Genomic DNA, 12,835 nt, shown 5'->3' on the forward strand with positions numbered 1-12,835 from the left:
ACCAACAACAAGAGGGCTCCCTTTCCTCCACACCCTCTCCAGCATTTATTGTTTGTAGATTTTTTGATGATGGCCATTCTGACTGGTATGAGGTGATACCTCATTGTAGTTTTGATTTGCATTTCTCTAATGATTAATGATGTTACCCATCCTTTCATGTATTTGTTGGCAATCTGTATATCTTTGGAGAAATGTCTGTTTAGGTCTTCTGCCCAATTTTTTTTTTTTTTCGGTACGCGGGCCTCTCACTGTTGTGGCCTCTCCCGTTGCAGAGCACAGGCTCAGGATGCACAGGCTCAGCGGCCATGGCTCATGGGCCCAGCCGCTCCGTGGCATGTGACATCTTCCCAGACCGGGGCACGAACCCATGTCCCCTGCATCGGCAGGCGGACTCTCAACCACTGCGCCACCAGGGAAGCCCTTCTACCCAATTTTGGATTGGGTTGTTTGTTTTTTTGTTATTGAGCTGCATGAGCTGCTTGTAGATTTTGGAGATTAATCCTTTGTCAGTTGCTTCATTTGCAAATATTTTCTCCCATTCTGAGGGTTGTCCTTTCATCTTGTTTATAGTTTCCTTTGCTATGCAAAAGCTTTTAAGTTTCATTAGGTCCCATTTCTTTATTTTTGTTTTTATTTCCATTTCTCTAGGAGGTAGGTCAAAAAGGATCTTGCTGTGATTTATGTCATAGTGTTCTGCCTATGTTTTCCTCTTACAGTTTGATAGTTTCTGGCCTTACATTTAGGTCTTTAATCCATTTTGAGCTTAGTTTTTTGTATGGTGTTAGGGAGTGATCTAATCTCATACTTTTACATGTACCTGTCCAGTTTTCCCAGAACCACTTATTGAAGAGGCTGTCCTTTATCCACTGTACATTCCTGCCTCCTTTATCAAAGATAAGGTGACCATATGTGCATGGGTTTATCTCTGGGCTTTCTATCCTGTTCCATTGATCTCTATTTCTGTTTTTGTACCAGTACTACACTATCTTGATTACTGTAGCTTTGTAATATAGTCTGAAGTCAGGGAGCATGATTCCTCCAGCTCTGTTTTTCTTTCTCAAGATTGCTTTGGCTATTTGGGGTCTTTCGTGTTTCCATAAAAATTGTGAATTTTTTTGTTCTGGTTCTGTTTCAATTCTTATTTTATCCTTAACAATTTCAACTCTTCTGGGTAAATATGCTAATATCTTCTTTTAAATTGTAGAAATTCATAAGAGAGTGAAAATGAGCCACACACTGGGTAAAAGAGAGCGAGAGCTCAGAGACCAGGGCCAAACGCCCTGCTTGGCAATGGAAGGCAGAAATGGGGAAACCTGTGATATACTTGGAATTTCAGACATCAGTCATATGCTGCAGTCCAGGCTGGACTTTGCCCTTGACTCTGAGGTAGGGGCTGGTGCTGACCCTGGGTTCTCCCAAAGGAGAAACAATGACACCCATTCTTGGATCATCTTCAGGTATAGGCTGGTATCTTCTCTTTGGAAACTCCACTGGATGTTATACTTATGTGCAGCAGAATTCCCTCCATCCTGAAGCAAGACTATATTAGAAACTAATTTCTTGTAAAATCGATGGTTTCATTAGAGAATTCTGTTTAAAGAAGATTTAACACAAATTTTATACAATCTCTTCCAAAAAGCCAAAGAGGAAAGAATGTTTTATGAAATTGGTAATGCTCTGGTACCAAAATCAGACAAACACAGTACCCCCTCCCCCATACCTCCCAAAAAAAAGAAAGAAAGAATGAAAAACTACAGACCAACATCCCTCGTGAACATGGTTGTAAAAATCCTAACAAAATATTGGTAAATAAAATTCAGCAAAAGTGGGGTTTATTCCAAGAATGCAAGGCTGCTTTAATTTTCAAAAATAAATTAATGTTATCTATCCTGTTAATAGGTTAAATAGCAAAAATCACATGATCAAAGAAATCAATGCAGAAAAAACATTTAATAAAATGTTTAACACTCTTTTATGATAAAATCCCTAAGAAAAATAAGAATAGAAGGGAACTTCTTCAACTTGATAAAGCACATCAGGTAACCTACAGGTGACATTATACTTAAATGGTGAAAGAATTTTTTCCCCCACCATCAAAATAAGGCAAGGATATCTGCTTTCACCCCTCCAGTCCAATATACTATGTGAAGCTCAGCACAAGACAGTAAAAGGAAAAAAAAGGTATACAGATAGAAAGGAAGAAATAAAATTGTCCCTATTTGCAGATGACGCAATGGACTACATAGGAAATCCTAAGGAATCAAACTCTCAGAACTAACATGGGAGTTCAGCAAGCTGCAGGCTACAAGACCAACATACAAATCTCTATACACTAGCATTGAACACATGGAAACTGAAATGTGAATGTAATATAATTTGTAATCACTCGTGAAGAATGAGATGCTTAGGTATAAATCTAACAAACATATCCAGTACTTGTACACTGAAAAATACAAAATGCTGATGAAAGACATCAAAGAAGATCCAAATAAATGGAGAGATATACTGTCTTTATGGATTGGAAGACTCAACATAGTAAAAAATGTCAATTCTCCCCAACTTCATATATAAGTTTAACTAAATTTCTTTTAAAAATCCCAGCAAATTTTTTATAGACAATCTTATTTTAAAATTGGCAATCTTATTTTAAAATTGATATTGAAAGTCGAAGAATCTAGAATAGCTAAAAATAATTTTGGAAGAGAAGAATAATGTGGGAAAAATCACTGTACTTGATTTCAAGTCTTATAATAGCCACAGTAATCAAGGTGGTGTAGTTATCACTGGAGGGATAGATTCACAAATCAATGAGACAGAACTAGCCCACACAAGCAGAGCTAAACTATTTTTTGACAAATGTGCTAAAGCAATTAGATGTTGAAAGCATAGTCTTTTCAATAAATGTTACTGTAACAACTGGACATCCATAGCCCCCCCCCAAAAAAAGGAAAAAGAATATGGAAAAGAAAAAGGATCTCGGCCTAAATGTCATACTTCATACACAATAAATTCAAAATGGATCATAGATTTAAATATAAGATATAAAACTATTAAACTTATAGAAGAAAACAGAAGAAAATCTTTAGGACCTACAGTCTGATAAAAAGTACTTAGATATGAAATCATGATACATAGAAGAAAAAAATCAGTAAATTGAACTTCATCAAAATTTAAAACTTTTGCTGTGTGAAAGGCCCTGTTACAAGGATAAAAAGCAAAACTACGGACTGGGAAAAAAACACTTTCAAATTGCATATATAATAAATGACTCAGATCTAGATTACATAAAGAACACCCCAAATCCCATATTATAAAACAAACAAAAATTTATTTAGAAATTTTTGTGGTATTAGGACACACCTACTAGGACAGCTACATTTTTTTTTTTTTGCGATACGTGGGCCTCTCACTGTTGTGGACTCTCCTGTTGCGGAGCACAGGCTCTGGAAGCACAGGCTCAGCGGCCATGGCTCACGGCCCCTGCCACTCCGCGGCATGTAGGATCCTCCTGGACTGGGGCACGAACCCGCATCTCCTGCATCAGCAGGCAGACTCTCAACCACTGCACCACCAGGGAAGCCCGACAGCTACAGTTTTTTTAACTGACTACACCAACTGTTGGTGAGGATATGAAATAAATGGATCTCTCGTACACTGCTGGTGGGAATGTAAAATGTTACAACCACTCTGGAAAGTAGTTTGGTAGTTTCTTTAAAACAATAACCATTCATTTACCATACCACCCAGCGATTACACCCAGGGGCATTTATCGCAGATAAATGAAAATTTATGTCCATACAATATTTATGTCCATCCCATGCACAGGGATGTTCATAGCAGCTTTGTAGGAGATCAAAGCTGGAAACAACCAAAATGTCCTTCACAGGTAAATGTTTTTGCAGCACTGCAAACGAATGAACTATGTACTGATACACACAACAACTTGGATGGATAACAAAGGCTTTATAGTGAGTGGAAAAAATGCCACTCAAAGGTAGATTCCATTTATATAACATTCTCAAACTGACAAAATTACAGAGAAGAAGAACAGGGCAATGATCGCCAGGGGGATGTTGGGGAAGTGATGCACATGACTATAAAGAGCAGCATGAGAGAAATCTTTGTAGTGGTGGAACAGTTCTGTATGTTGATTGAGGTGATGTTTACAGAGTCCACAGTTTTTTGTGATAAAATATCATTGAAATATACATAGTACCAATGTCAATGTCTTTGATATTGTACTACTGTTATATAAGATGTAAACATTGGGGAAAATTAGATGAAAGATGCAGAAGACTGTCCTGTACAATCTTTGCAACTTTCTATGAATCAATAATTATTTCAAAACAAAATGTTTTTAAGTATGTCTTGTAGAAGCCAAGAAAACCAGCACTCAAATCCCACAGCTTTGTGGCCCCAGCTGGCTCTGTTTCAGGGAAGAGTCTGAGTCACTAGAAAGCACACCCCAGGAAGGCTACTAGATAGGAAATGCTTCTGTGGTTATTGCTGGTTGATTGGACAACCTCAATCCCTCTATTAACCCTCTGAGAACCTCAAGCTGAAGTTACTCTGAACAAGTGAGGGCAAAGAAAGCCAGTCTTGCTGGGAAATGGATGGGCAGTTTGCAGAGTGAAGTCATTTGTACTGAGAAGGCATCTCTCTGAGACCCCAGGAGGATTCCTGCGGTGCCACCAAGCAAAATAGGAGAAAACTTAGAATGAAGGAGGCTCCCCATGTAGGCTTCATCTCTTAAAACAAAAAGGAGCCAGAGTAACTTTCAGAATCTTAAAGGATTAGGGGATCAGACCAGTGGCCTAGTAGTGTTATACATCTCTCCATGGGATTCACAATAGGACCCTTTGAACAATTTGGAAGAATGACATTGCTTGCACTATAGCTTGTGCTCTAAAGATGGATTGCTAGGCTTCCTTTCCCAGAGATTCCCTCCAGAGAAGCCAGATCTACTATCCTGCATGTCTTTCTTGTACACACAGGACTTTCTGGATTGGAAACAAAAGAAAACAGGAAGTTTGTGATCTAAATGTTAGAGGCTTCTTTCTGTTTTTTTTTCAAAAAATATTTTATGTTGGCATATAGTTGATTAACAATGTTGTTAGTTACAGGTGTACAGCAAAGTGATTCAGTTATACATATACATGTATATATTCTTTTTCAAACTCTATTCCCATTTAGGTTGTTACAGAATATTGAGCAGAGTCCCCTGTGCTATACAGTAGGGCTTCTCTCTCTCTCCCTCTCTCTCTCTCTCTCTCTCTTTTTTTTTATTTTGATATACCAATGTACTTATTTATTGGTACCAAAAAATGTGCCCACTCACTTGAATTTGTGGTGCACCCATGGGATTAGTTACCATTCCCTGCTTTACCATTCCCTGTATTATTCTAAAATTCAGATCATCATTTCTAGGTAAGCATCCTAAGATATTACCTTGCTTATAACTTAACATCCTGTACAACAGTGCCTGGATTCCACCACTTTGGGAAACATTTTAAATTTCTCTTCTTGAAGAGTCTACAGCTTAATCGGAAATGGCTGAGATCATTCCACAGCTTTGATGGGAACCTGCTAGCACCCACTTTCAAATTTTTCAGGCACAGATTTCATGTCTCTGCTTTGCTGCACACAATTTTGTGCTGGAGAAAACTGCACGTGGTTTTCTGAGGAAGCCTTTGGTCTTTTCAGCAGAAAGCTCACTGGACCACCTTGATGCTAGTATGTTTGTATGGGGGTGGAGGGCAGCTGTGCATATCATAATGTCTCCTCCACTTTCCTGAGTAGTTTTCCTTGTGAAAAAGCTTCTGCCCCCACTACAGATTATTTCCATTCAATATATTCCTATATGAAGAATTTGTAGGTAAGATAGTGTTAATATTTTTAAATCTCTTGGAGATGCAGTTGACTGAATTTATTTCAGGGTAATTTGTAGTAATTTATAGTTTCATCAGCCATATAAACTGGGTGCCAGTTTCATGATAACTTTATTTGCATTGGATATTCCATGGGCTTTTATTTCATTCTATGCTAATTTAATAAATGAAAGCTGGAATACTGGTCTAATATTTATAATAGGTAATATTGTCCTCACGTATTAGTGAGGTGAAACAGTTTACAATGTCATTTTCCATTTGTATTTCTTTTGTTTTTTGTCACCTGTTATCTTTTGCCCATTTAGTTTATAGAGGTTTTAGGTTTCTTCATTTTACAATAAAAATCTTCATACTAAATTTATCTATATTTTAGAACTTTGAAATAATGGGTCTTGAATTTTCTCTCATTGCTTCTTACCCTGTAGTTTCCCATTTTCCTGGATTTTTGTTTTCTGCCTTCTGATTTCATAATGTCAGCTGTTCTTTCTTAAACCTTTCAGTGGAATATTTGGTCAAGTTTGTTTGTTTGTAGTTACAATTGTATTATTATTGTAACTTATCTTTAATTACATTTTAACTCTAGTCAGGTCTTAAGCCCTTGACATTGCTTAAATTAGGTATTTGCTTTATATCCGATGATGGGATAAATGAGATTAAGGATTGTCAATGGGAAGTGAGCCTTTCTGCCCTGAAGTAAAGCCACACCTTAAGCATGGCACCAAAGTCATATGATGCTACTTTCCAAATTTTGCTCCACAAAAAGCCACTTGCTCAAGTCCCCCATGAGTGAATGATTTGGAGAAAACTATAAAAAACATAATAAATAAACTAAAACCAAATAAGAAATACTAGACCTATGTGTCACTTTTCTGGCCCAGCAAAGCCTCTTTGGGGGATACTTCTCAGTTGGGACAGGGCTGTTGCCTTCAATGGGCATTTGCTGTTGTCGTCAAAATAACTAAAGACTGATTGGGGCAGTAGCCCAATACTCTCTGAACCACAGAGCTTACAAGAAACTTCTTCAGAATTTCTGGAAAACCTGGTCACTTGGACAACTTACCAAAGATCCCCTGTAGCCAGGCAGGTCCCAGGGTGGGGGCAGTCGGGGAATGGACTCTGCATCTTATGAGTTCATCTCCTCTTCTAGAAACTCAGCTTCCTAAATGCAACTGGATTGGACGTGGAGAGGAGGTTTCACCTTGCCCTATGACATAAGAGAAAAGAAGAAACGTTTGGGCCCAAATGCAAGTAGAATTATGGGCAAGGGTTATGAAGCAAGTACTAGCCTAAACCCAGGGTATTTGGGGTGTTTCTTCACTGCGGCAGGGGCTGCACTGAGCCACTGCAGGAGCAACAGAACTGTGGCAGGCCACTAGGGGGCAGACGAATACCACTTTTGCCATTTACCTCCTCTCTGGAACTTCATCTTCACCAAGAGAAGGGGGGTTTAGGGGTGGGGTTCTGGATCCTTCTAGGACAGTAGAGATGGCAGAAGCGCTGATGGTCCCAATCCACGTGAAGACAGTGGTACCTTCAGGAAAGTCCTTTTGCACACACCAGCCTGGTCAGGTGTGCATGAATATCTTTCTCCGAAACTCTCCTGTCCACATCCACTCCCTCCCACACCAGGCCCTGCACCCAAAGGCTGACTAAGGCTATTTAGCACATCAGACGTTGCCAGCTGAAGTCCCCTGTATGTTACAACTGATGGCCCCTCCCAGGAGCTTCAGCTAGACCTCCGTGTTGTCCGCCTCCTTCCCCCCTACTGCCTGCAATCTGCAGGATCCCCAGTTCAGTGAAGCCTGGTATTTCCTTTTCCCTGTTCTAAACCTGGATGTTTTGCAGGGAGTGTGTTTCAATGCCCGTGTCAATGTGTTGATGAAACCCACATTTCCTGAGCTGCTGGACACCCACCACCCACCACCTGACTGACCAATGCCCCTTTGGCCAATTCATCCCTGTGGCTAACAAACTTGGTAGCTGTGGTCCTGCAGGCAGATGGTCCTCACTTCTCACATAACCTTAAGAATGTTTTCTGCTCCAAATTACAACATTATTGCCTTGGCACAGACATGTCCCATTTAATTATTCTACTTGAGCCTTAGACACTCACCTACAAAATGGGAATAATGCCTACTTTGAAGGATTATTGTGAGGAGTCAAGAGGATTAAAAACCTCCTCTTGATCCAGCCTTGCTGACTTAAGTTTTACTTTTGCTTTAATCTTACGTTTCACCACCCATTGCAATCGCTGCCTAATTACAATGCATGTAGCACTGTCTTTGAAAAGCAGTTTCGTCACCGTGGTTTCTACTATCACTGGTAGTTGTCTTGATGTTCAGCTGTATTTGGAGAGTACGGTAAAACTTGGCTCGCACTATCTAGAATAAAAATTAGAATAAAGACAAACACTTCCATGTTATGCTGAAATTATATTTATATATAGATATAGATATAGATATTTACTTTTCTGCAGACAGCTTTTACTGATGAGTCATTTTAACGTTCGAAGAACAGCCTATTTTGATGCTACATAATCTGTACCAGAATGAGATGGATAGCTTCTCAAATTCATTTCACAAAGCCAGCACAACTCTGATAGCAAAACGTAACAATTATAACACAAAACAGAGAATCACAGATCTCACTTAAAAATACAGATGCCAAAATACCAAATAGAACAGTAGCCAGTTGAAATCAACACCACATGAAAATGTACAAAGCTTTGGCAGATATGAAAGCAAATTGAAATTCAAACTTACACACAGAGAACTGGAACATAAACACCAGAAACAAAACGTCCCCCCCACCCCACCCTGTCAGTGGCCTCAGGCCGGGGACCCAAAGGAACAATGAGATATCGGCTAAACCACATTAGCGGGGAGGGGGGCTGCTGGTGGGGTCATCGGCTTTATCATCGGGGCCAGGCTCATCCTCATCCAAATCTTCAGACTCACACTCTGCCAGCGCTTCATAGTACTGGTATGGCCAGCACCGTGGATCTTTCTTATAGAGCTTGGCCAAAAACTTCAGGACAAGCATCTTGCTGGTTTCGAGGAATGCTCGGGGGCCCCAGAGGAACTCATATTCTGCTGGCTCAGTAAAAGGGATTCTCCTGTACTCTAGGTACTTCTCTCTTACAAACACTTCGGTGATGAGCTTCTTTGTATTTCCGAAGAGACCATGTGTCTCCCGGACATCCAGCCCTAACTTGTACAGAAAAGTAAAGATCAGGTCCTCCCTGACACAATTGCCTTTCATAAAGATGAGGCTCAGAACCACCATCAGGAGTCCTACCTTGGGCCTGTCTAAATAGGATGACGCTGCTTCACCCTTCCGACCCTTGTTGATGAGAATATAAGAGTGGTTTTTGGGATCAATTTCCTTCAATTGATAACCAAAGACACACTCCAGCTTGTGGCTGGCACGGCTGATGATTTCTAAGCACTCATCTTTATATTCACGGATGATGAATTTCACCATCTCTGAGCGCTTGATGGGCACCTTGGCTTGGTCCTTGACCAAGAGGAACTGCACCAGTGCGTTTGCTCTCTCATCCAAGGGAGACAGTGGCTGAGTCTCCATCTTGGGGCCATCTTGGGTTGCACCAAATCCCTGAGCAAGATTAGGGAGCTCAGAGATGATCAAGGACGGAGGGCTAACTGGGCTTTCCCAGAGACCCAGGGCCCTTGAGGTGCTCGGGCCCTCCCAGGCACTCAGGGCCCAAGAAGTGCTGGGTCCTTCCCAGCCACTCAGGATCCGGGAGGTACTCGGGCCCTCCCAGCCACTCAGGCCATGGGAGGTGCTCAGGCCCTCCCAGTCACACAGGACCTGGATAGGGGTTTGAACCTCCCAGTCATTGAAGTCCACACTTTCCCAGGGCCTGGGGGCCTGCCAGCTGCGCATGCTCAGCATCTGGCCCCTGCCATCCTCCTCTTCGGTATTCAGATGCTTCTTCTTCCGGGTAGCCTTGCCCGAACGACGCGGAGGCTCAGCGGAGGTCTTCGAGGCCTCTTGAGTGGTGGCCATTGCCTTGGGGGCAGCTGCCGTCGCCATCAGGATGCTGGGCCCTGCCTTGGACGCCTTCGAGGCATTCACATTGGGCTGTGGAACCCATGGGACTGCAGGCAAGGCCTCAATGCAGGCAAATGGATCCTGCAGAGCAAGTGGCAGTGATTTTGGGGTCTCTGAGGTGGCAGACGGGCCCTTGAAGGCATTAGAAGAGGCAGGCTGGAACTGGGAGGTAGATGGAAAGACCCTTGGGGTGGCAGTAAAGGTCTCAGATGTGGCAGGCAAGTTTTTCCAGGGAGTTGGCAGGTGTGCTCCAGCAGTTGGCATTACCCTGGGAGCACAAAAAGTGCCACCGAAGATCATCCGGTCCTTTGAAGGAGCCTTGCGTTCCTTTGAAGAGGTCCTACGTTCTTTTGAAGAGGTCCTACGGTCTATAGAGGAGGCCCTGGATTCTCCTGATGGAGTCATCAATGATTTAGCAGAGCCCATGGGAAAATTTGCCCCCACTAAGGGGGCTCCGGGCTGGCCCTGCAAGGCTGAGGGGGGGCCCTGCCAGGAGGGCTGGAGTTGCATGGCTGGCAGCTCTGCCTGCGAGCCCGAGGGCTGGGCCTGCTGGGTGGGTAGCTGGATTTGCAGGGCCTTTTGGGAGGCGGAGGCCCCGTGAAAGGGCTGGTCCAGTTGAACCAGTGGTGGGCCCTGCCTCTGGGCCTCCTGGGTGGGCAGGGCCTGCCAGAATTGCCCGGGGGCCTTTGGAGCCTGCCAGGCCAGGCTGGCCTGGGCTTGCTGAACTTCCTGGAACTCCATTGAGGTTGGCATCTCGTGTGGCACCGGAGCTTGGCCTTTCGGGGCCTGCCAGATGATGGGTGGGCAGTGCACAGCCTGCGGGGCTGACAGCGCGGCCGGCAGAGGGGCTGGCATCACGGCCGGGGGCGCCTGCGGAACAGCGGGAGGTGCGGTGGGCATCTGCAGTGCTGGAGGGGCCGTCGGCACCTGCGGGGCCGCCCGAATTGGTGGAGCCGCCCTCAACTGCGGGGTGGGCAGCCGAGCTTGTGGGGCCTGCCGCAGAGGTGGTGGGGGCGGCAGAGCCTGCCAGAGAGGCGGCGGGGTGGCCAGGACCTGCGGGGCAGGTCGGATGGGTGGCGGTGCCTGGCGGATCAGTGGAGGGGCCTGGCGGATTGGGGGTGGGGCCTGGCGCACCGGCGGGGGGCCCGGGCGGATGGGCGGTGGGCCCGGTCGGATGGGTGGTGGCCCCGGGCGCACAGGTAGAGGTGCCTGCCAGGCAATCGTTGGAGCAGGCCAGGTGACCTGTGTGGTCTGCCAGCTCAGGGGCGTGGCTGGCCAGCCTTGCGGTGGGGCCTGCCATCCCGGCGAAGTGGTCTGCCAGCCCGGGGGTGTGGCCAGCTGCGCTGGCGGGGCCTGCGGACCCTGGGGAACCTGCGGAGGAGCCCTTATAACCTGTGACTGGATCTGCAGGATCAGAGGCTGAGCCTGTGGGGCCCAGGAAGCCATAGGCTGCGCAGGTGGGGCCGGCGCAGGCGGCTGCACCATCGGGGCTCCTGTAGCTGGAGGCTGGGTGATCGGAGCTCTTGAGCCTGCAGGATGGATCATCAGGACTCCAGGACCTGGAGGCTTGGCCATCGGGGTTCCTGGAGGCGGAGGCTGGGCCATCAAGGGTGCCGGGGGTGGAGGCTGGGCTATCGGGGCTCCTGGAGCAGGAGGCTGGACCATCAGGACTCCCGGAGTCAGAGGCTGGGGAATCAGGACTCCTGGAGCTGGAGGCTGAGCCATAGGGGTCCCCGGAGGGGGAGGATGGGCCATCGGTGTCCCCGGAGGGGGAGGGTGAGCCATCGGTGTCCCCGGAGGGGGAGGATGCGCCATGGGGGTCCCCGGAGGGGGAGGATGCGCCATGGGGGTCCCCGGAGGGGGAGGATGCACCATCGGGGTCCCAGGAGGGGGAGGATGCGCCATCGGGGTCCCCGGAGGGGGAGGATGAGCCATTGGGGTCCCCGGAGGGGGAGGATGCGCCATTGGGGCTCCGGGAGCTGAAGGATGCATCATCAGGACTCCCGGAGTTGGAGGCTGGGCCATCGGGGCTCCCGGAGGGGGAGGATGGATCATCAGGACTCCCGGAGTTGGAGGCTTGCCCATCGGGCCTCCCAGAGGGGGAGCCTGGACCATCGGGCCCCCTAGGGCCGGAGGTTGGGCCATGGGAGCCACTGGGGCAGGCGGCTGGCCCTGCGGGGCCTCCCAAGCAGGCTGAGGTGCCTGCCAAGCGGCCAATGAAGCCTGCAAATCAATCGGAGGTGGATCCCAAGGGACTGGTGGAGCCCGAGAGGAGGCGGGCGGAGCCCGCATCAGAACCGTAGGGCGGCTATAGACCGGAGGCTTAGGGGCCTCCGCCGGGGGACTCGAATCACCCAAATTCTTACTTAGCTGCGACATGTCCTTTTGCTCTGACAGCTGGTGAGCCTTTTCCTCCGACAGCTGCTGGGCCTTTTCCTCCAGAGAGAAGAGAATGCCTACGTGGCTGCTGAGAGGATTCCTCCCTGCTGACTGGTGAATAGGAAGTGAGTGCCCTTAGCTCTGCAGCTTTCCGCAGTAAGGAGGAGGGGGGAAGGGGGCTCAATCCCGCCCCTTCTCCGCCCCCGACCACCACAAGTGGATAGTGCATAGGGGCGTCTACCAGAAATCCTGGCTGACACAAGATCCCTCCTCACTCCGTCCAGTCCCCAAATGCAGCCTCGTCAGACTCCCCATGGATGAGTTTTCACAGGGGAGTGACAGGAACAGATTTATGTTTTAGAAATCACTCTACTGCATTATAGAGTTGGGAACAGACCACTGGGAACATGGAAGGTATCCATGAAGGGGGAGATGGTGTGGTCTGAGCTCAGATACAGCAAAACTGGAGCCGGAGGAAGGGAAATATATATATA

At 46.3% G+C, this 12,835-nt stretch overlaps 1 protein-coding gene across 1 annotated transcript; it reads right to left on the reverse strand.

Annotated features, from left to right (window-relative positions):
- Positions 1–8,305: 8,305 nt before the first annotated feature.
- Positions 8,306–12,633, reverse strand: MAGEL2 (MAGE family member L2). Its single transcript, XM_067755665.1, has one exon. It carries the CDS (start codon positions 12,339–12,341, stop codon positions 8,763–8,765), a length of 3,579 nt encoding a protein of 1,192 aa, XP_067611766.1. The 5' UTR covers positions 12,342–12,633; the 3' UTR covers positions 8,306–8,762.
- Positions 12,634–12,835: the final 202 nt, after the last annotated feature.

The sequence above is a fragment of the Pseudorca crassidens genome, chromosome 1 (assembly GCF_039906515.1).
Source record: "Pseudorca crassidens isolate mPseCra1 chromosome 1, mPseCra1.hap1, whole genome shotgun sequence".
NCBI classification, from domain to species: Eukaryota; Metazoa; Chordata; class Mammalia; order Artiodactyla; family Delphinidae; genus Pseudorca; species Pseudorca crassidens.

Bases quoted from the DNA above. Each gene is read 5' to 3' on its own strand.
- MAGEL2 (XM_067755665.1), bottom strand. From the start codon at position 12,341: ATGTCGCAGCTAAGTAAGAATTTGGGTGATTCGAGTCCCCCGGCGGAG.